This window comes from Gadus morhua, chromosome 8 (assembly GCF_902167405.1).
Source record: "Gadus morhua chromosome 8, gadMor3.0, whole genome shotgun sequence".
NCBI classification, from domain to species: Eukaryota; Metazoa; Chordata; class Actinopteri; order Gadiformes; family Gadidae; genus Gadus; species Gadus morhua.
This window is the reverse complement of record NC_044055.1, coordinates 17,593,652-17,615,104: the sequence shown is the minus strand read 5'-3', so window position 1 is coordinate 17,615,104 and position 21,453 is coordinate 17,593,652. Positions and strand designations below refer to the sequence as shown.

General features: G+C 40.4%; 2 protein-coding genes across 3 annotated transcripts in view; both read right to left on the bottom strand.

Moving 5' to 3' along the window:
• b4galt2 (UDP-Gal:betaGlcNAc beta 1,4- galactosyltransferase, polypeptide 2) overlaps positions 1 to 10,589 on the bottom strand; it is a 106,195-nt gene extending 95,606 nt beyond the window's left edge. Inside the window, exon 1 of one of the 2 annotated variants that reach the window (XM_030362922.1) lies at positions 10,115 to 10,589. The gene's annotated coding sequence lies outside the window, so the exon portion shown is untranslated. Of the gene's footprint in view, positions 1 to 5,333; positions 6,043 to 10,114 lie in introns of those variants that run through there. The other variant, XM_030362923.1, reaches the window with a different exon arrangement.
• Positions 10,590 to 11,318: 729 nt separating this feature from the next.
• On the bottom strand, positions 11,319 to 16,305 carry atp6v0b (ATPase H+ transporting V0 subunit b). The gene is made up of 8 exons (XM_030362936.1): positions 16,044 to 16,305; positions 15,116 to 15,164; positions 14,922 to 15,005; positions 14,589 to 14,666; positions 14,296 to 14,365; positions 14,138 to 14,189; positions 13,794 to 13,984; positions 11,319 to 13,182 (listed from the first exon to the last, which is right to left on the bottom strand). Exons 1-8 carry the CDS (start codon positions 16,126 to 16,128, stop codon positions 13,156 to 13,158), a joined length of 636 nt encoding a protein of 211 aa, XP_030218796.1. The 5' UTR covers positions 16,129 to 16,305; the 3' UTR covers positions 11,319 to 13,155.
• Positions 16,306 to 21,453: the final 5,148 nt, after the last annotated feature.

Here is a 21,453-nt window from a genome sequence, read left to right as displayed (position 1 = left end):
GGAAGTACTATTCATCACTGAACGTTTTGTGTTGGTCCTAGCAGGCCTAGGCAGGAGCCAGGATCAAGGCCACATTGCAATAAAAAGTCTTTGTTCATTAGCTGCTTGGTGGTCTTCAGACTCACAATGACAGAAACAGACTCACTGACTGAACCAATAACTCTCGCCTCACATTTCACCTCCACTAATCTGCATGTTTTTTTCAAGTAATCAATGTTTTATCTATCGATTTCTTGAGCAAAAACGTATAATAGATGATACAAAGAGGTATGGGTGCTCTTTGTTGCTTAAAATAAAATATTGGCTCATATCATAATCATCATCATCTATTGAAAACGTGGTGTTCCATTTTCTTTGGATTGCATTCATACTATGAACCAGTTTATTTGACATTAACATTTCATTAAAGTCAGGGGGGAAGAGAGAGCGAGCAAGAGAGAGCGAGCAAGAGAGAGCGAGCAAGAGAGAGCGAGCAAGAGAGAGCGAGCAAGAGAGAGCGAGCAAGAGAGAGCGAGCAAGAGAGAGCGAGCAAGAGAGCGGGAGCGGGAGCAAGAGAGCGAGAGAGAGAGAGCATAGACAGACACTCCAAATTAACTACCATCTAAGCTAGGGTAACATCTGTATCTTAAAATGTTCATTGGTTGCCAGATGGATGTAACACTAGTCGTTTGTGCGATTACATTATTTATCAGGGTTGTGGCAAATCATATGCTGGGAAGAGAGGTATCTGACACTGACATGGAAACTATTACCTTGAAAGTGACTACCTTTAGAGTGAAATACTTCAAACTCACCTTTTAGATTTTAGTACAGGACGGCAAAAGAAATATAATCTGTTGACTTCAAACGATTTGGGCTAAAAACATACATTATAATCCTTAGGAAACGCACAGCAAAGATATCTTCATGGTAGTCCATAAACACAACTCTCCACGCAATTTGAAAATCAGCAGCAGAACCACTAGGCCTAAATTCCATTACAGCTAACAATGATATGCAACAGAGCTGCAATAAACCAGAAGATAATTATTATTGGTTGAATCTTGAGCAGCCATCATCATCTCCGGCTTGTGAACACAGACCGTCACGCTAACTCCCACCCCGGCTGTGCCTGGGGTATGCCCCATCTGAGGCCTCCACAGGTTCACTCACACCTCTAACTTCTCGCCGCACGGGGGGCGCTGACCCTGCTGGAGCAGGACGCCCCGTACCAGGGTCTAGGCTGGGGAACAACAAACAAACGAAGGCCGTAGCACACTTCATGCTAATGTTTTTGTATCGGATTGAATTTGGTTCTATTTTGAATTTCCTTTGTCCAAGTAGCCTTGGACCACAGAAAGCAGGCCCGGTAAATTCTCAGTCTCCATCGAGGGGATGGAAGGGAAAAGGGAATGTGAAGGAGAGGAGACTGGGAATAAGAGGATGAGTAGCGCTTGGAGGAGGCAGATGTCGAGGAACAATGGCAATGAGGCGCATTGAAGATGCTTGATTGAAAATGGAACGATTGTCTTTGCCAAGGGCAACTATGAGGGAAAATGTCTGTCCACTGAGTGTGCCATACCAAACCCACCCACAATAAAGAACACTCCAAAAGAGGCTCCGGCGTGTTCTCTGTGCTGCCAACGTTGACCGTCTGCGACCTTGCGTAAGGTCATGCATTGTCTGCCACCATCACATGGTTTAGTGAAAAGCTTCAGCTAAACACGTGTAATACTCAGACAAACAACAGCGGATCCACCCACTCAGTATATGTACTGTTGGATAGCAATATGTACATACAAAGCACAATCATGCACAAAGAAACCCACTATACCCACACATCAAAAACACATTCTATGTAAAGGCACTAAGAAATACAGCAGTTAATTGTATTATCGCACACAGACTCACCAACACACACACACACACATAATCACAAAGAATGGGAAACATGTATATATGCTCACACTGACAGGCAGAAACACTGTCGTTGTCGCTGTGTCTCCCCACATGTGTGAGGCAGGCCTGTGGCTCTGCAGAGTTCGCTTTTCTTCCTGTTTTGTTCACCACAGATACACACACGGCAGACACGTATCTGACCATCTGCCTTTTTGTTCAAGGCTATCAAAGACGTACAGGTTATGCATTCACCGAGGCAGAAAGTGCACAAATCATATGCTGATTTGCATGCCCTGAATGAATGGGCATGTTGTATGGCTTCCAGTAGGAACAGAAGAGGTACGAGAATAAAACAGGAAGTGATGGTCATGTGCACCACTCTATGGTACGTAATACGTAGAAATCATTGTTTAGTATTTTTAATTTGATAACTTTTTTAAACGCGATTCTTTTTCTTCGATTGATATTATTTTATATATAAGGATACAATCCATCTGAGTATGTATTTATACTCTTTGGGCCCACATCAGAAAAAAAGAGGCTTAACATTCTTAAAGGCAACATGCAGTGGTAGGTGTGTTTGTTTAGACAAAAGTTACGGTCAAGCAGGGAGGAAAGTCAAATGCTTAGTTTGGTGCTTCAAGATTACAGGCAGGCAGGCAGAGTCTCTCTCTCTCTCTCTCTCTCTCTCTCTCTCTCTCTCTCTCTCTCTCTCTCTCTCTCTCTCTCTCTCTCTCTCTCTCTCTCTCTCTCTCTCTCTCTCTCTCTCTCTCTCTCTCTCTCTCTCTCTCTCTCTCTCTCTCTCTCTCTCTCCCTCCCTCTCTCTCCCTCTCTCTCCCTCCCTCTCTCTCTCTCTCTCCCTCTCTCTCCCTCTCTCTCCCTCCCTCCCTCTCTCTCTCCCTCCCTCCCTCTCTCTCTCCCTCCCTCTCTCTCCCTCCCTCCCTCTCTCTCTCCCTCCCTCTCTCTCTCTCCCCTCCCTCCCAAACACACACGCCTGAGGCGTCTTGTTCTTCAACCTACAAGCTAGCCCTCCCGGCCACATCAAAAATGCATTAGCCACGCTACACTCGATAGCAGGCTCTGGCAGAGAAGTGGCTCAGCCCTCTGCTACCTCTAACATCACAGCACCTCTCACACCTAGCTGTCAACAAGCTAAAACAACAGCAAAATACAACATCAGTATTTTAGGGTTAGCACAAGCGCGGAGACAGGGACAACCATGCAGAATTAGAGATGATTGATGTTAGGGCTGGGCTATTATTCGAATTTCGATCTCGATTTCATTAATATGAGGATTTTCTTTTTGACTATTTTGTTAAATTGTTTAGGACAAAATTTCAGAGTTCTCAGATACAAACTGTTTTTGGGAGAGACATGCTGAATAAATACATGATGCTTTCAAACTCAAAAATAATCGTTTGAATAATTGTGATTTCAATCTTGACCAAAATAATCGTGATTAGGATTTTTTTCCATAATCGAGCAGCCCTAATTGATGTCATCAGAAATAACATTTGTTTGGTTTTTTTCATCTTGAATTAAAATACAGCTTTACTCAAACATTTTATGTTCTGTACAATATTCCACCTACAAAAATAAATTTGACAGTACGAGCTAGGTTAGGGATTCCAAGAAAGATTATCTCCATTCAACAGAAATATTGAAAAATATAGCAATATATATTCTGATGCCATTTATATAAACTGAGAAAAAGTGAGGCTGGCTATAATGATAATAATAACGATAATGGTAATAATGATAATAATATCAGCCTTCCCTCTCAGCCATCCACTCCATCTTGAGATAGAGGGAGAGAGAGAGAGCACAAGCGAGTGAAAGAGAGGGCATCCCAAGACATTAGAATGTAGATATTGAGGATTTAGGTCATATCACCAAGCTGCAGGGACCTGATGCTAGATATTGTGATACAAAGCGGAGGAGATTAGTCTCATATACTGCCATGGCCTACAAAAAGTGTTTTAAGAGCATATAGTAGCACTGGGTGATGTTTCAATATACTATGCTACTGTGATATTTTTAAGTCTTCAGAATCAAAGTGTGTAGTATAGACATAGTCAACACAAGAGCCCGACAGATACTGGATTTTAGGGGCCGATGCCAACACTGATATTAAGAAGTAAAAAATTATGATACCGAGATATCCATCAGACGTTATTATATTTATATATTTATTTGATATGTCCTGGGGGTGGAGTAGCTCCTGGGGATTTGCTGCTCACCCTTCAGCAATGCTTCGGGCCACAACAAAATGACATTAAAATCACGAGCTAAAAGAACGCTACGGTGCTCATGATTTTAATGGAGCAGCAGCAACTAACCCTCACACAGAACATGATGTTAAACTGATGGTATTTACGTGGATGTGCTCAGTTAAAGCATTTAGAGGTTCAACCACCACGGCAGAAGATTTATAAAGAGGTAATTACAACTATAAATTGTCACAATTTCTAAAAACATATCAGCAAACATATACGCCCATACCTTTATGTGATAACACAGATGTGTTATCTGTGATAGGCCAATATCATGTATAGCTGACATGAGAGAAGTCAAATCTATAATTTAGAAAGAAAAAACCTTAGACATCTCACAATATGGCGCTGGGCAAATAAGGCCTATTTTTCTCTACCATGCATAAATCAATGTGATTGTTTTTTTCACATGATCGATTTTTTTGATTAAATCATAAAATGTTACCCATTCAATAAAATCTGGGCTATCATCAGGGACAGAACATCAATATAATAATTAACAGATTCTTCATTGGGCCAGGCCCTTCTCATAGCCAGCCTCAGTACCTATGATAGCCTAGTCACAGTGACTTTTTCTCCAATGTGAAACACTGGTAATTTAACTACAGCTATCAGCTTTGATTTCCCCCCCAAAAAGTCAGGATATTGTTTTGGACCGCTGAAAGTCATCCAGCACCATGACACGCCGTGCTCAATAAGGTGAGAAGTGTGAAAGCTGACAATTGAAGAAAGAGATAGCAAAAGCATTAGATCGACTGTGGGCTCCTGGGACTTTGGCACATCTTAAAATGGAGACTTCTTATTTTTCTTTGCTTGAATTCTCTTGCCAGGGGCAACAACAGAATGAGCAGCACAACACAATGTATAAGGAGCATCATTGCACCATTGTACTTTTTGTTGAGTACAATTTAATAAGGGCCCTGTATTTCCATCTTGAGCAAAAAAACATGTGTTTTGGCAGTTATTACAATATGTATACACAACAGCAAGGCTCAGTGTAGTATAAAACAAGTCCAGAAGATACAAAACCATTTAGATTCTGCATTTGAACCCTGAGTCAGTAACTTGTCTTTCCGTCAGAGACCAGCAGTCGACCATAATCTAGCAGTGGAGCATAAACTAGTACTATAACTGGGAATAGCCAGTACACAACAAAAAAATATGAAGAATAAAATTCCCTACCAGTGCAACAGTGTGCTGCCGATTGCAGAGCCTTGCCTCAGCCCCACTCCTCGAACCTTTTTTACTACATCACATGCCTTTGTTCCCTACAGCATTCGAGCGTCGCAGAGGCGAGGGGTCAGGGCTGAGGCATCGCGGCCGGTACACACCGCTGCGTGAGCGAATGGCCGGCTCCATTCGGCGCCAACCTTTTGGGCGCTGATTAACTGGAAGAGTTCAGGGGGCAGTTTACAGAGTGGTGCTCTGTTGTCGCGCCGCGTGGGGGGAGCAACGGCGGATACCAGACAAAATGGCCAAGGGAAGGCCGGCTGAGAGGGCAGGAAGAACAAAACGCATGAACCCAGCGGCAGCAGGGAAACGGCGCTCACTGCGGCAACGACGGGCCGATCGGGTCAGGCCTGATCGGTTATCAGCTAGAGAGGGCTGGAGGAGAAGATGATGGGTGAAGTTTATTCTCTGTTCGACAACTAAGACAGACAGGTTCGGAGATGGAAGTGAAGGGTGTGGGCGAGTGTGTGCACTGGTGTTATTATTTGTGTATTATAATCAATGTTTGAGAATTTCGAATCTATTCCCCTTTTTTCATCAATAGATTGATCTGATTGATTATTTTGTGCATTAACAACTGAATATTTGCAACCAAACACTGCATTGTGTCTGACGTGTGCATGGGTTTGTATGTGTGTGCATGCTCCCATACTGTGTGTGTGTGTGTGTGTGTGTGTGTGTGTGTGTGTGTGTGTGTGTGTGTGTGTGTGTGTGTGTGTGTGTGTGTGTGTGTGTGTGTGTGTGTGTGTGTGTGTGTGCACAGCAGGGTCGATAAAAGCAGAACAACAAACAGCCCAGACGAGCAGGGAGCCCTCTGGAAGATGAGAGCATAAACCAGTCCAACAGGACTGTACCAGATGAGAAAGTGATGATCCAGTTTTCGTTCTCTCTCGCTGTCTGTCTGTCTGTCTGTCTGTTCAAAGCCTCCCCTGTCAAATGTGAGATCATGCTGATAAGTGACCTATACTGGGGCTCACTACATGGAGGTGGGACTTCCTGTCATCTTAAGAAATGTACTGGCTTCATTTTCCAGGAAGTCCAAACCTTTTTTCAGGTTCTAGCTATAAAAGTTCAATGGGTGGGCATAAGTAAACACACACACACACACACACACACACACACACACACACACACACACACACACACACACACACACACACACACACACACACACACACACACACACACACAGAAAACATTTGCAAATGTTCACTCAATACAAATACAGGCAAAACATGCCAACTCTCAGCTGACCAAAAGTCCACGAGAATATCAAAGCAGCAGCACAAACCATTTACATTCCACCAATTACCCACAATCAATTATGTATCTTATTCCATTTAAAAAAAACAGTGTGATTAATGTAGCGCAAGGCAATGTTTTGTGACACCCTGAAGGTTATACAGTCCATGGTAATCCCTCCACTCATCTTTCTCTTCATTATCTATGTCTTGCCAGCATGTAGTCCGCACTCACGCCATGCGATTCTAATAACCGCATTCCTTGTCGATAACACCCTCTTCATTTCTCTCTCACTCACATCCAGCTGCTCATTTGGCATTAGAGCAAGTAAAGACACAGAGTGGGGACATAGAGAGGCTCCTCTGAGGAGGCACTGTTGGTTGAGAGGGAGATAGTGTAAGAGAGTGACAGAGAGAGAGAGGGAGAGAGAGAGGGAGAGAGCTAACAAGAGAGCAAGATTGAGAGGTGAGGCTTTGGCACATTGCGTTTATACTGACTTGCTTATATGTTTGTTCCAGCTACTACTGTCCAATTATACCCATATTTCTGGATAAGCCCAATGAACCCACTGCTTAAGTCACCATCCAAAGTCTAGCGCGGAAGTGAACATAATATGGAAGAGAAACACTTATATACACAACAAATAGGTCTGTAACCTTGTTAAACAAAAGAATGACATGCCGATTCTTGGACAATGAAGGCAAAACTGTGTCTCGGCATGCTTTCAACTAGTTCAAGATCCTATGTTTTTGAACCATAGGATCTTCATCCAGTTTTTCATGTTTGGGCAGGAATTAGAAATTAGCTCCTATAGTGGGGTTGTGTTTTGGCCCACACACACACACACACACACACACACACACACACACACACACACACACACACACACACACACACACACACACACACACACACACACACACACACACACACACACACACAGACACACACACACACAGACACAGACACAGACACACACACAGACACACACACACAGAACCGGCCTTCCACAGAATGCAGGAGTGTTCGCGGAGGAGCTATTGATTAAGTTTAAAATCCACTCGTCGCTGGCTGGCTTGATAAAGAGATCTGGGTGTGACCACAGGAGGTAACGCCTGTCTGAAAGAAAAGCACACTTAGAGACCCCACACAGAGAGGGGGGTATCAATAGAGAGATGATTCAACACTGAAAACTGCACACCATTTCTATTGATACACATCTGAAACAAGAACAATCATCACTGCAGTGCAGCATGGCCAAACTTAAATGGTGCAACCATAACATTCGGGATCTAGAAGGCTCGCTTATAGCCAATAATGACACTGTAGAGAAGGATCGTATAATGGTTTGGTCATGGTGTGTTTGATTGACAATGCCGACGCGGTGTGACATGGAACATTTGTAACACATTCGATAATGTGGCAGTTACAACTACCTGAACTAATACAATCCATGGCCAAAGATTAACTCTCCTATCTGGGGGTTCTCTTATCTATGCTCGTATTGTGGTAAGACTTTATAAAGACCAAAGGGAGAGGAAGAGGGTGGGGATAGACAGTGAGCCCACTTTGAAAAGGTCTGGCTTTAGTATTTGAAAGAGTTTAAATTATAAGAATAGGATAGAATGGAAAAGAGTGTTTTTAACCCAAGCAGGAACATAGCTCAAATTTGGTACACTACAACACACACACACACACACACAAATAGGTTTCAGTCCCCCACTTTGGTTGGTCAGGTCTAGCCAAGTAGTTGCCATGACAACAAATCCCAACATGAAAGCGCCATCGGAGGAATCCCTGGCATTCACCAGAACTCTGACCGTGTGCACTGGTAGGTATAATGACAAAAATAAAACTATTAAATGGATAAAGTCACCATAGTGACACACAGAAGTATAATAGACCCCACTTTTGCTTAGTTACCTCAATTATAAAACACAGATCTGGACCACCAATTAATTTGTGGCAGGGAGGTAACTAACTACACGTTTATGAGTCTCAAACACCGCTTTGAGGTTCAAGGTATGTTGGATTACTTTCACATTTTGCCAGCATAGCTTGATTGTGAGAGTTCATGGGGAAGAAAACCTGTGTGACTAAAAGGATGAGTGCTGTTTGCTGTTGGTAGGCCTTGACTGCACAGTGATTGACAGTTGGAATAACAATACTCGGTGACAGGCAGTTTGTGCTGGCCCTCGTCATTCACCAAGACTCATTTCATAATGTCTATGTCATGAGCCTCTGATTCATGAGAGTCCTTGAGTTAGTAAAGGCATCAGCGTTATTTAAAACAAGGACAGTTCAACTAGGATGTTCCCTGGCCATTGCGGGAAATCAAACGCTGACTTGATGATCCCAACACTGGGATGCGAACCAACTGCTGTACTTTAAGACATCATAACAACCCTGGTGATGATTCTCCACTGTTGAACATCTGGCTATAATAATGTGATGGGTTTGTTTACTATTTACATGCCCGATGCGAGACATGACACCTAACTGATAACTTCATAGGTAGCTACAGTGTAGAAAATACAGTTGAGCTTTAATACTGTTGAATTGTTGTGAAATGGAAGGATTTTCAGCCCAATATGTTGTCGTTAATTACGCAAAGTTTGTCTATGTGTACTGAATGCATGATGTCCAGTATCCACAACTAAGTAGAACTCTAAGTAGAAGTGAGGGAACAATTATTGCTGTACAAATGATGTGACATATATCATTGAATAAAGAAAACAATAATTCATATGAAAATATATTCTGCAAGATAAGTGCACATCTGACTGTTGATTTTATCAATGATAATAGTTAGTTTAGTAGGCTCCAATCCAACTCAGGCTCCATGTCAAAAACTTTACAGATTGTTCCATTAACCATTAATAAATGCCATGTCAGCTGTCTCTGAACCCTAACAAAGTATGTAATCTGCACACAATCACCTACATTGCTAATGTGCTAAGGTGAGAGAAATGTCAGATGGGAAAACAGATTAATCTTCTTATGGGACACGTAATTGCATCACATGCAGCAACAGTACATGTTGGAACAACAGCGTGGACAACCATCTGAAGCCGCATGAACGAAAAGCACTGCTGCTTATGGACGTAAGACACACTTTTCGCAAATCCCCACAGCTGCTTTGGCAGCGGTGAGAAGAAAGTGGGTTAGGAGTTAGCAGATCTGCAAAAGGAAAACCGGACCTATCTCTCGCTCAGTAACATGGCTTTCTAAGCCCCGAAACGGTTCATTTGTTCCACCGTGATGATGTTGCCTAGTATTGTTGTTCAGTGTCCCTAGTAAGTGGAATATACATCCCAAACAAAACGGGTTGGCAATGGAGATATCATAATCCAGATCAATAAATGCATACAATTTCAAGATGGCAGGGTAACTCAATGCGGGATAGATGGAAACAAAAGATGGAAAGGATGCAATGGTCAGGTAAACAATGGACTGTAGCTAAACTAAGGCAGAATAAATAGTACACTTACCTTGATTTTATTAACCGAACCGTGTTTTGTGCCTGGGTCTTCTTTTACGGAGTAGCCTGCTCTTAGTTAGGGGGATATATTCGCTTAAATTATCTCTCAAATTGCATCCTAATATTGTTGAAATTGTGTTGGTTTCAACGCCAAGGACACTGTGAAAAACACAACATGAGACGTATCGTAGCACAATTTATAATGCTGAAGAATACTGTTTTTATCCATCTTCATAGATAGCCTTTTTGCCGGATGTTTTATATGAAAAGAATACCAATAAAGCCTCGTGTTGGTTCCACAACGGTCGCACAAATTACTAGAATAAAAGATAATCTTATTCGCCAGCGAACCAGGACCGTAGAAGATATCCCCTTGATTCTTCCGTCATCCTATTTTGTTTTTGTGTTGATATGAAGGCATAAAAAGGATGCTCTGAGGCAGTGGCAGTAAGCAGGTCCCTTTCTCCCCTGCTGCCTACGGAAGCACTAATGGTCCAAATGCGCCTTATTCTCTCCAACGCAAGGGGAGCCAGACAGGGCTAGAGAACTAATAGGATGGCCAGCCCAACATCCATTCCACAATTTAACCATAACCAGATTAACTAATAGACTTGAAACAAACCAGACAATTTTACCGGTTCAGTCACATCGCTGTCCAAAATAGAGATGAAATAACCTTAAAAGTTACATATGAATAGATGAATAAATATGCTTTAACTAATGTTTACTTCCATGTAATAAATCTATTTCGAATAGAACATAGTAGAAAAGACAGACAAATGATTTGAGTGACAATAACAAGTATAGTGTAGCTATTAAGAGATGCAAATATTACACAGACCTATCTTAATTAGAATATTGCTGTACTCCGGTCTACACGTCCGGCACCATACTGTACATCCGCACAGATGCTGGGTGGTGGGCTATTTTAGTCCGTCAATGCTAGTATAGATGGCATAGCATCGGAGATCTAGATGTAGAGTTGTTCTACGCCATCTAGTGGAAATAAGAGATGACACATCATAAATTAAAGGGATATACGATTTAATTAAGGATATTGTTCCTTAGGAATAAGTCCATCAGAGCAGACTTGCCGGAGAAAACAACATATGGACAAGCCTTTAAAACGTAGTCAACAGTAAAAATGTACATACAAATGTTTGTAATATACACAAAGTAAACCACTTTCCGAATAAAAAAAAGAAATTCAGTCATTTTTTTCTTTAGAACTTTTATTATCCTGGACACTTAGGAGGGAGATTGAGCATTTCCATCACACATCAAGTCAAACCTATACGTTTCTTTTTCATATTTTTTAACCACCACATGAACATTGACTGTACAAATGGAACCAATTACAACCACCAAAATATTGGGCTGCATATTGTGCCGGGTTTCCTAAAAATGTTTCCGATCAAATTTGCAAACATTCAAAATTCCAGAGGAAAACCTCAGTCCTTTAACACTTCTGGAAAGCCAAGTACAAGTTGAATTTTTATTTTCTGGAATTTTGTGCCCTCTTGTTACTTATTATTGAGAAGTGGAGTAAGTGGCAACTAGAAGGAATGCTTTCAGGACAAACTTCCATACAACATGAAAAAAAAAAAAGAAGAAATCTGTGGACGAAGGTGAGAAAGAAACTAAATGTTGCCTCAAGCGACTTGAAATTTAGTGTTTCGATCCTTCGAGGGACCCTGGACCCTAAACGGGGCCAACATTTAAAAAGGGACTTGGATGACAGACACTAGAAGACAATAGATGTGTAATGACGCTAAAAATTATAGATACTGCGATTGAGATCAAACCCCTTCAAACTAAAAAAGAGCTTCAAAGGATTACCCAGATGGACGGTACCTTCGATACATTACCATGGGGCACATGAGAAAATCTATGATTGCACTATGAATAGTTTTGCTTCTAGATGGAAACTCCGAAAGATGGCTCCAGAAGTTTGACTACCTAAGTCTGACTAGACCTCTCAAATACAATGGATGCGGCGATGACTTCCTTACACAAGTTTTGTTTAGTTCATCTGTGTAAAACCATTTCATTACAATCTTTTCGCATAAATCACTTGTTAATCTCATAAAAAAAAAAGAAGAAGGTATGTTTCTCGTCAGCAGACTCATGCAATTGAAAAAGAACAAGAGTCGATCCTAACAGCTGAGGGGAAAACAAACGTGGTTATGGACGTTTTAAAGGTTGGAGAGCCTTTTTCTTCAGCATGTGAGGGTCTATTGCTCGGCCTCACCCACCGAAGGGGATTAATACTCTTTATTCTATTCAATGATTCTGCTTTACTTACATGAAGAGGCTTGAGAAAATACTGAATCTGGCCCACTTTCTTTGTTTAAGGACCCCTCGAGTATTAAACTACAACCAAAAACAAAAAAAGGACCAGAACAATCACCCATACTATTCAACAGTACTACACATAATGCTAAACATACTCATGCTTCACAGGGAGAAAATAATAACAATGTACACACGCACACACATAAGCACATTTTCAAGTTATTATTTTTAACCGTCATCTGGGAAGAGTGCCTATTTACCAAAGTAAAGCTATAAATATGAAGTCAATTTCCCCAATGTGTTTATTTTATTGAAACCGTAGTTGACTTAAGAGATGGAGCCATGTCAAATGATGAACGCATGTTACTACAGTAGCTATTGAAAGAAATTGCCTACTGTTGTATACCCTATTCAATGCATATATTGAATTTGATAAAAAGAAAGTCAACTGATGAGAAATTTGGCTAGGTTCAGGTAACAAATGTGCATATCAGCAAATTAAATATTGTAGTCAAACTAAATTATTTTTATTTGGAAACTTTGCCCCTTCTTCAGATTTCAATCTTTCCAGTATACCTATCAACATCTGTTTTCAGACCAGAGGGTGCATATGCTACTCATCAGCAAATGACGGTTAAAAACAAACACAGATAAGAAAAATACATTTAAATAATTTACGATATATTTACACAATAATGTATGATATTTTCCAGCAGTGTCTTCATTACATCTTCGCATCTCTGTGAATACATCTCCTTAATCTCCCATCTTTACTTTCGATGTCTGGAAGACAAATCATAACAATTTTAAAGGTTAGCAAAAACTGTACACAATGATTGGTCCCTCTTCAAAACCATAGGACAAAACCTAATGCAACTGCTAAGCAAGCTTCATTTGATTAACATGTTTTTATGTCTATGTGGGGAGTAGTATATCATTTGGTAGGGCTAAAAAATAATACACAAAGGATCAAATGAGGGAAACAATGATTGGAACAGAGATATAAAAAGGTTTTCAGACGAATGGATAAAAATAGGATTGAAGCGTTGACAAACTTCCCACTTTGTGTTAATTTTATTCTAGCTTAATTTCATTATGAAACTCTTATTTTCATAAAACAAACCTAAGAGATACTTGCATGCCAATCATGTGCTTGACCCCAATGACTAATAATTGCACTTGAACCTGATCTATGTAATACTTCTACAGCAGCTACTTAGTCAATCCATACAGGGAACCAATATAATCTAAATATCGTTATATTGTGGTTCATTTGGCAGACTAAAATTGAAAGTAACTCGTCTGAAAATGATACGTTACTGTTGCTACAACTCAAGTCACTAGAGGCTGCTAATCGAGAAAATGTCTACACTGCAAGTGTCGTTATCATTTACCTGCAGAATGGCTACAATGACACCGAACAGGCCGATGGCGCTGCCAAAGATTTCCACAATGAGAATTTTGACGAAGAGGTTAGCGTTCTGGGCGTCAGCCAGGGCTGCCCCGCTGCCCACGATACCAACACAGATGCCACAGAAGAGATTGGAGAAGCCCACGGTCAGCCCAGCACCAAACATAGAGTAACCTAGGATTCAAATGGGTTACAATGGTTCAGCAAGAGTTACATAAAAAGGTGGTATATTGTGTGTGTGAGGTAAAAAAAACAACATTGGCTTTAAATGAAACGACTACTTAGTTTGAATCAAGCACGACTGAAGCCTCATGAATGTTCACTCACCCGCTTGGTAATTCCTTGCACCAATGGTTTCTGGAGTGGTTCCAGAGAAGTTCTGTAAAAGAGCAGAGACTAGCTTCTTGTTGTTGACTTGCACTATGAGATGACCAAAATAAATCTGCACACAGACTCATCATTTCCCATTTGGCCATACTGCTCACCTCAGCCATGTTGCTGATAACGATGGCCATGATAATTCCATAGATGGCCACTGCCTCACAAAAGATGATGCTGAAATAAATTGGAAGATCACATTGACTTCCTGACCAAATTGTGAAAATTATCAATGGTTTGTAAATACGAAAGGTTGCAGCGATGGTACATTCTCCCTTAATGTCAAGAGTTACCAGAAGCTTTCCTTTACACTGTAAGCCTCATAGCTTATCATCATCCAATCTGCCATGTGCTTCCTTACCATAGTCACAATAAACCGTTACATTTAAAAAGGGCATACCTGACCAGGTTCTTGGTTTTGATTCGTGGCGCCTTGACACCACCCCCAATGATGCTGGATCCAGTTATGTAGATTCCCCTGGGAAACCCCAAAAACATTAGTCATTTCGAAATGAATTCTGCAATACATCATACTTCATTTGGTCCAGTTTGTCTTGTTGGTTTACAATTGAGGAAGTTAGTTAATCAGCAAGTTTGCAAGGTGGGAATTGTAGCACATGCTTGACAATTCCATTACAGAACTAAGATGGAGAAGTGAGCTGGAACATTTGGACGGAGGGGCAGTGATGGCGAAACATTTGCCACAAAGAGTGTGAACAAATGAGCTTCTCACCAGGCTGCTCCTACTACAGAGAGGGAGATGGCGAGGCCAATACCCAGGTTTGCCCACATAAAAGGGGACGTCTCTGTAAGGAACCTAGAATAGAAAAAGAACCAATAGACAAACACATGGCACTTGTTGAATGAAATATGACAGTTGATGTTGTATCCGAAAAACTAATTGAATAATAAATTAAAAGTTCTTACCATGCGACATCAAAACGGAATCCAAGGTCAAAGATGGTATAACAGATACCTAAAAGATTTTAAATATATACAAATTAGAAAAAAGACAAAGCTCAGCATATAGTTCTACAATGAATGCAACCTTGTAGCGCGCATCTCATGTGACTTGATTCTGTGAGCTACGTGAAAATTTCCATACACACTTCCAAACCCCAAGCCTATACGAATCAATACATTGTATTCAATCAAATTAGACTTTAAGACGCTAATGTACTACAGGTGATAAATCAGGAAGGACCACATTCAAGAATGGTAAAATATATGTAGGAATACCAACAGCCTGTGTGATAGTTCCCGTTCTTGTCATGTGATAATCACATCTAGTTCCTCCCTGCAGGCGGTAGTGCTAACAAACAAGCTAACACGGCTTAAGGCTGCTAGCTCTGACAGGTTCGCCCTGGCAAGGCACTACCTCAATGATTGCTTGATGGATGGCGTCATGGTCTCAGCATTGCATCTGAGAGACATATTAGCGTCCAAACAGTTCAAACCAGTATTAACACGTTAAATCTGTTTGATTAAAGGCAAGGCAAACCAAAACCTAGCACGCAAGCATCCTATGCAGGCAGAGAACACCTGCTCCATTGCAGTAACCGATCATGATTACACGGTTGGACTTTCACGCAGAACAATTTAAAGCAAGCCCTTCCAGTGCTGTATTAAGTCAATGACATATGGATCAATAATTATCCAATGAGTCTGCAATGGATTTATCCTTGACTCTATTTTCCCGGAGTTAGACGGTTCCCTTCATCACGTTAGCAGCAGCTCTGACTACAGATACTGACAGACATGTCAAACCGTGAAAACGTGAGGTGTGAACACAACCTAACATATGTTGCTTCAAAGTCGCAATCCATGCACATTTCAAGAATAAACGAGTACTTACCGACTACGAGTATAGTGCTCCAGAAGGCCAAAGTGACCCCGGTGTAGAGAATAGCGTGTCCGTTCATCATCCACTCCACGAGCATCGACCCGGCGACGGTTTAGATGTTCTGGCAGGATATCTATGGTTAAATGTTTACAACATACGTCAAAAACACACCAGCAGCTTAAATAGTAGGTGCTAAAGGGTATTCGGAAGGGGTAGGAAAAGAGTGTTGTAGCATCGAAAGAGGAAGCTGGCGCGGGTCACCTGATCGAGGCTGGAGAGTAGCACGTGACCGGAGTCGTGACGCATCGGAGACATGCTACGGAAGCCACGTGAATACGTCGCTCCTTAATGTTACCCTGATTGGCAGAGCGTCAATATACTATGTACAACTGCTTAGTTTAGAGAAGCAGCTTAGATTGTATTTTTATCAAAGGAAATACATTTACTAATAATGCTGACATGTAGATTTACACAATTTGAAATATGCAGCTACATTCATGACCGCACGATGTCGCCCTTGAACCGTACAAGACTGAACGTAAAAATGTGCAACGAATAGATGTGAAACGTCTCTTGCATCATGACTGCCTGGCTGTCACTGAAACTTCGCTTTGAACTAACGTGTTACCGCACGGGCAAACCGGACCCATGCCCAGGGCCCCAAGGGCTCAGGGGGGGCCTAAGCCAGAGGTTCTCTGTGAAGTTGCTGTTAGTAACTTTTAATGTTGCATTGTCGAAGCAATCAGTAGAGAAATACAAAAATGCAAGCGAAAACAGCAACTGTAGGCCTATTACTACTGAGTAAAAAAGAAAAAAAAAACACTACTAGGGGGCACTATTTCAGTTTGTGAATTTGAGATCGGTCACTCACAGGTCATGAACAAGGGATTGTGATTTAAACATGGAGCAACGGCGAATGGTTGTAACGGTGAACTCTATACAAGTATCATGCTTTATGTATTCTACTATTTGACTTAAGATAAAACAAAGTATTTTCTTGCGAACACAAATGGATTTACAGAGCTTTGTTCATTAGTTGTACGCATTCCTTCCCTATGCTGTCAACAGTGTGTCATCAATTTAAGCCTTCAACAATAAGTAAACTGGAGGGTTTTCTTTATATATACACACAAGGATTCAAACCATGTAAAAGTACGAACAGATAAATCGCACGTCAGAGGCTGGCTCCAAAACCTGTAAAGAAATATTATGAGACTCCTTTTTTTATAGATTTATGGTAAACAAAACAACCCCAGAAATATAATCTTGGTTCACTATAACTAATTTTAAAATAAAGGTACACCTTATTGTTTGTATGGGCCTCCAGCACAGTTCACTTGTGGCCATCATGAAACCACAAGAACATTTTGGAAAGTATATTAGTGAAAAATGTCTTATCTGAAATATTTAAAAGGTGAACTTCATCGATTTGCCTGTGGCATTGAAATATGGCCGCAATTAACAGTCGAAGGGAATGTTTTATTCACCAGTGGTTCATTTTAGTTATGGAGGACATAATGCGAGCAAAAAGCAAGCAATGGATTAGGAAAGAGCATTCACGGGAACGTCAACTGCTTTACATAACCTTTCCTCATTAAATGCACACATTATCTCAACTATATGTGCATATTTCCCATGAGGGCATCAGAGTCAATGAGTGTATTCACCCATACATATTTTGTATCCAATGTAATATCTAAACTGGTATCATATAATGTGAGCATGCACGAACCTGACTCTCAAACTCCTCTATGCACATAGGCCTACATTGCTAGCCCCTTAATGACTATTGTCTCTGGGGCAGGAAAACTATTGGAAATATAGTGCCGCATAATAGCCAATTAAAGTTAGTATATGTAAAGACTTACGATTCACAAATTCCTTAACAGCCAAAACAATATTGTCCAGTCATTAGGCTGTTAATCACCATCTCCTTCATATGCCCCAGCCTATAAAACACACACACACACACACACACACACACACACACACACACACACACACACACACACACACACACACACACACACACACTCGCGCACACACCCGGACAAACACACACACACACACACACACACACACACACACACACACACACACACACACACACACACACACACACACACACACACACACACACACACACACACACACACTAAAAAGTAAATGTCTGTGATTAAATGTAGAAAAAGGTAGTAGTGAGTTTAAGGGAATTAACCTGACACTCTAATTTAGTACAAGGGATTCCATCAAGCACCATTAAGTATGTTCCCAAGAGTGTATTTAACCAACACTGTTGTGACTTCTTCGGTTCTTTAACTTCTATTCTCAGTTAATTTTTTTTATAATCCATTTTATTCAGGGTAGTATTTTCATTCATTCAGTCAATCCTTTTGGACTGAAAGCCTTTTTCTTCTTTTACCAATCAACTATATCCTTATCCCACTGGGTTTGCTTTATCCTAATTTCAAAGACTATAAACTTCAACAGCCAAAATAAGAGCTATGGTCCTTCGCTGTTAGCTACTGTCTACACACAGCTATCATGATCTTTCCCTATGGTTCTCTCTTCATATCCGTGAATAAGTCCCTTCTTTCTCGGTTCAATATCCCTCCTTCCATCTCTGATGTTGTCCTAATTAGCATTCATTCATAGATGTTAGGTATCTAATTCTGTTTGTGGATGCTAGAGAGGCTCCCCTCTACCAGGGAATATATTTTTTCCTCTTCCCACATCTTTACAAATCAGCCATCTTTAGAAAAGTACATTGAGTTTTGCATGAAAACAGCATTGATGTTCTAAACGTGTGCACGTTCTTTCTCCTTGAATTGGGTGCTTATAAGTATGGTCACAAAGCTGTATTTAATTTCCCACTGAGAGCACCAGTCGCTGTGATTAAAATGTTCACAGCCTCTGCTCAGGTATAATAGGGCCTAACTGAATCAGCTCTCAATTAAGGTTTTAATTGTCCCAAGTTTCCAAGGAAAATACGATTTTCCTTGGGAAGTGCAGCATACTCTAGATTGTAGAATATTTAGCAATCATGAAGTGATATGCTAGACTGATGTTAATAATGTAAATCAATGTGTGACATTGGCGTATTGGGATATTTTTATCTAATAATAATAATAATAAAAATGAAAAGTCAAGAACACACTAATGGAAGATATATAAATATGACATATAATTATGAAGAAGATTTTGATGTTCCCCTTAATGCCATACAGTGCCTCGGTTTCAGGTGTCTGCAGAGCAATGGCCGAATGTCATGTTCAGCATGTTCATAATTGTCTGATCGGGATCAAACTCTGAAACTATAAGGATCACCAGAAGGTATTATCCCATTGAGCCACTGACAAACATGAAATGTAGCTTCATTCACATGGTGAAAATGTCTATTGATAAGCACACAACATCCAGAAAACTCCAAGTAACCAATTCTCATATGAATTAAGGGCTTTCTTAAAGAAAAATCTTTGAGATTCTGGGGAAATTAAACATTTGTCAAGAACACTAAAGGAAGAAATATTAATATGACAGAGTTCATTATGAAGGAAAAATGGTTAACGAAGAAGTTCCCCTGCCATACTGTGTCTTGGCAGTCAGATTCTTGGAAACTAATTAGCTGGAATGTTGATTGCCAAATTATTTTCAGGTGCTGTTCAATGTTGTGTTTCTTAAATGTGTGGCAATGACAGATTGTCATGTTCAGCATGCTCTAATTGGGATTTGAACACTCAACATAAGGTTCACCTGTACAAGGCATTATCCCATTGAGCCACTGACATTCCTGTACTGCATGAAGCCTCATTCACATATTGAAAATGTCTATTGATAAGCACACACCATAAAGAAAATTCCAAGAACACATTTCACAAGAGAATCAAGGGCTTTCTTAAAAGAGTACAGATCTGAACATTTGCACTGTTAATGATATCCACTTAATGATACCCGTATGGTAGTTATACGATAACAAAATGGTCATATAGGCAAAATGGGCTGAGACTGTGGACGTTTGGCCCTTCTATGAAATTGTGGGAAAAGAGCATTTTTAGTGCAGAAGACCAGGGTGAAAAAGATGCATCTGATTTTAGAGATTAATATGATGAAAGAATTTTGAGTCCGGGTCAATCTCGTAAGGAGAAATAAGGCTAGTTCATATTTCTTTTAAATAGCACCACCTTTGGGTGTAGTACCACAATTTGGGTTTATAAGTAGTGGGGGGTATTGGTATCCACCTAATAGTAGTCTTGTCTTTTTTACACAATAACAAAATGGTCAGATAAGAAAAATGGGCTAACTGCTCCAACTTTATTGGCCAATATTTCTCAAATGGAACTAAGTAAAACAAATTCTGTTCAATCTTTTTTGTGAGGCTTGGTCTAAAGATTTTATGTGGCGATTTTTGGTGAATTTTTGATTATTTTTGTAGCCTGTGAATCTTTTTTATCATGTTTAGCTTTAATATGAAATTGTGGGAAAAGTAAACATTTTTAGGGCATAAGACCCGGGTTTTATTAATGTGTCTGATTCTAGAGATTAATATTATGAAAGAATTTTGAGTCAAGGTCAATCTGGCGAGGAGAAATAATAATTGGGTGCAGTACCACAAATTTGGGTTTAAGGGTAGTGGGGGTCATTGGTAACCATACCTGAACATTTCAAGAGTATTCAATTTACGGTATAGGCTGCAGTATGACTTTTACAGAATTTGAGAAAAAAAAAAACGTTACAGAAAGATGGAAAAATAGAGTTATTATTAATTATAACTATATTTCTCGCCTACCTCAGCCCTTAACCTGCTAATGGTGTTTGACTGAAACAAACTGGCAGTGTTGATCTGTCCTTGCTCTTGGAGTACTGGTATTGGCAGAGGCTAGCCGTAATGCTCAGAGGGAAATATTGGGTTTAACATTGATCATCGGCAGCAGGCACTGAATGATTGTTGTTGTTGTTTTCATGGATGTGCACCCTTTGGCGTTGATTGTGGGGTAAAGACTGTGGATAGCCTATAGTGTGATTCTGTGAGCCCTTTAACTGGAAACACTTACCAATAAGGGAACAAGGAACTAATTAACCCCTCCATTACTAGTTCGCTAACTGTTGATGTTATGTACTTAAATGTTATCTAATTGTGAGATGTACCCTTATTGTAAAGTGTTACCCTGTAACTTATTGACCAGTAGGTCCGCTCAGGGTCTGTCCATGGGTTAGGTTACAGGCTAGAATTACTGATTATTGAGCCCTATGAAATAGCTCAATTTATGATTTGGTTTCCTTTTCCAATGCCAGCATATTCATTGTTGAAAGAGAATCAATTTCATCGAGACAGTGGCAAATAGTATGTTAACACACTCTTTGAAAGATTTTTAAATGGCAACAGTATAGGGCTGAGCAACACTGGAGCCAAAACTTTCTGCAC

Excerpts from the sequence above, each read along its gene's own strand:
- atp6v0b (XM_030362936.1), bottom strand. The coding sequence starts at position 16,128 with ATGCTCGTGGAGTGGATGATGAACGGACACGCTATTCTCTACACCGGG. Across the intron at positions 15,006-15,115 it reads TTCCGTTTTGATGTCGCATG|GTTCCTTACAGAGACGTCCC; the intron begins GTAAGAACTTTT and ends TTTCTATTCTAG. Across the intron at positions 13,183-13,793 it reads TCATTGTAGCCATTCTGCAG|ACATCGAAAGTAAAGATGGG; the intron begins GTAAATGATAAC and ends TTTGTCTTCCAG.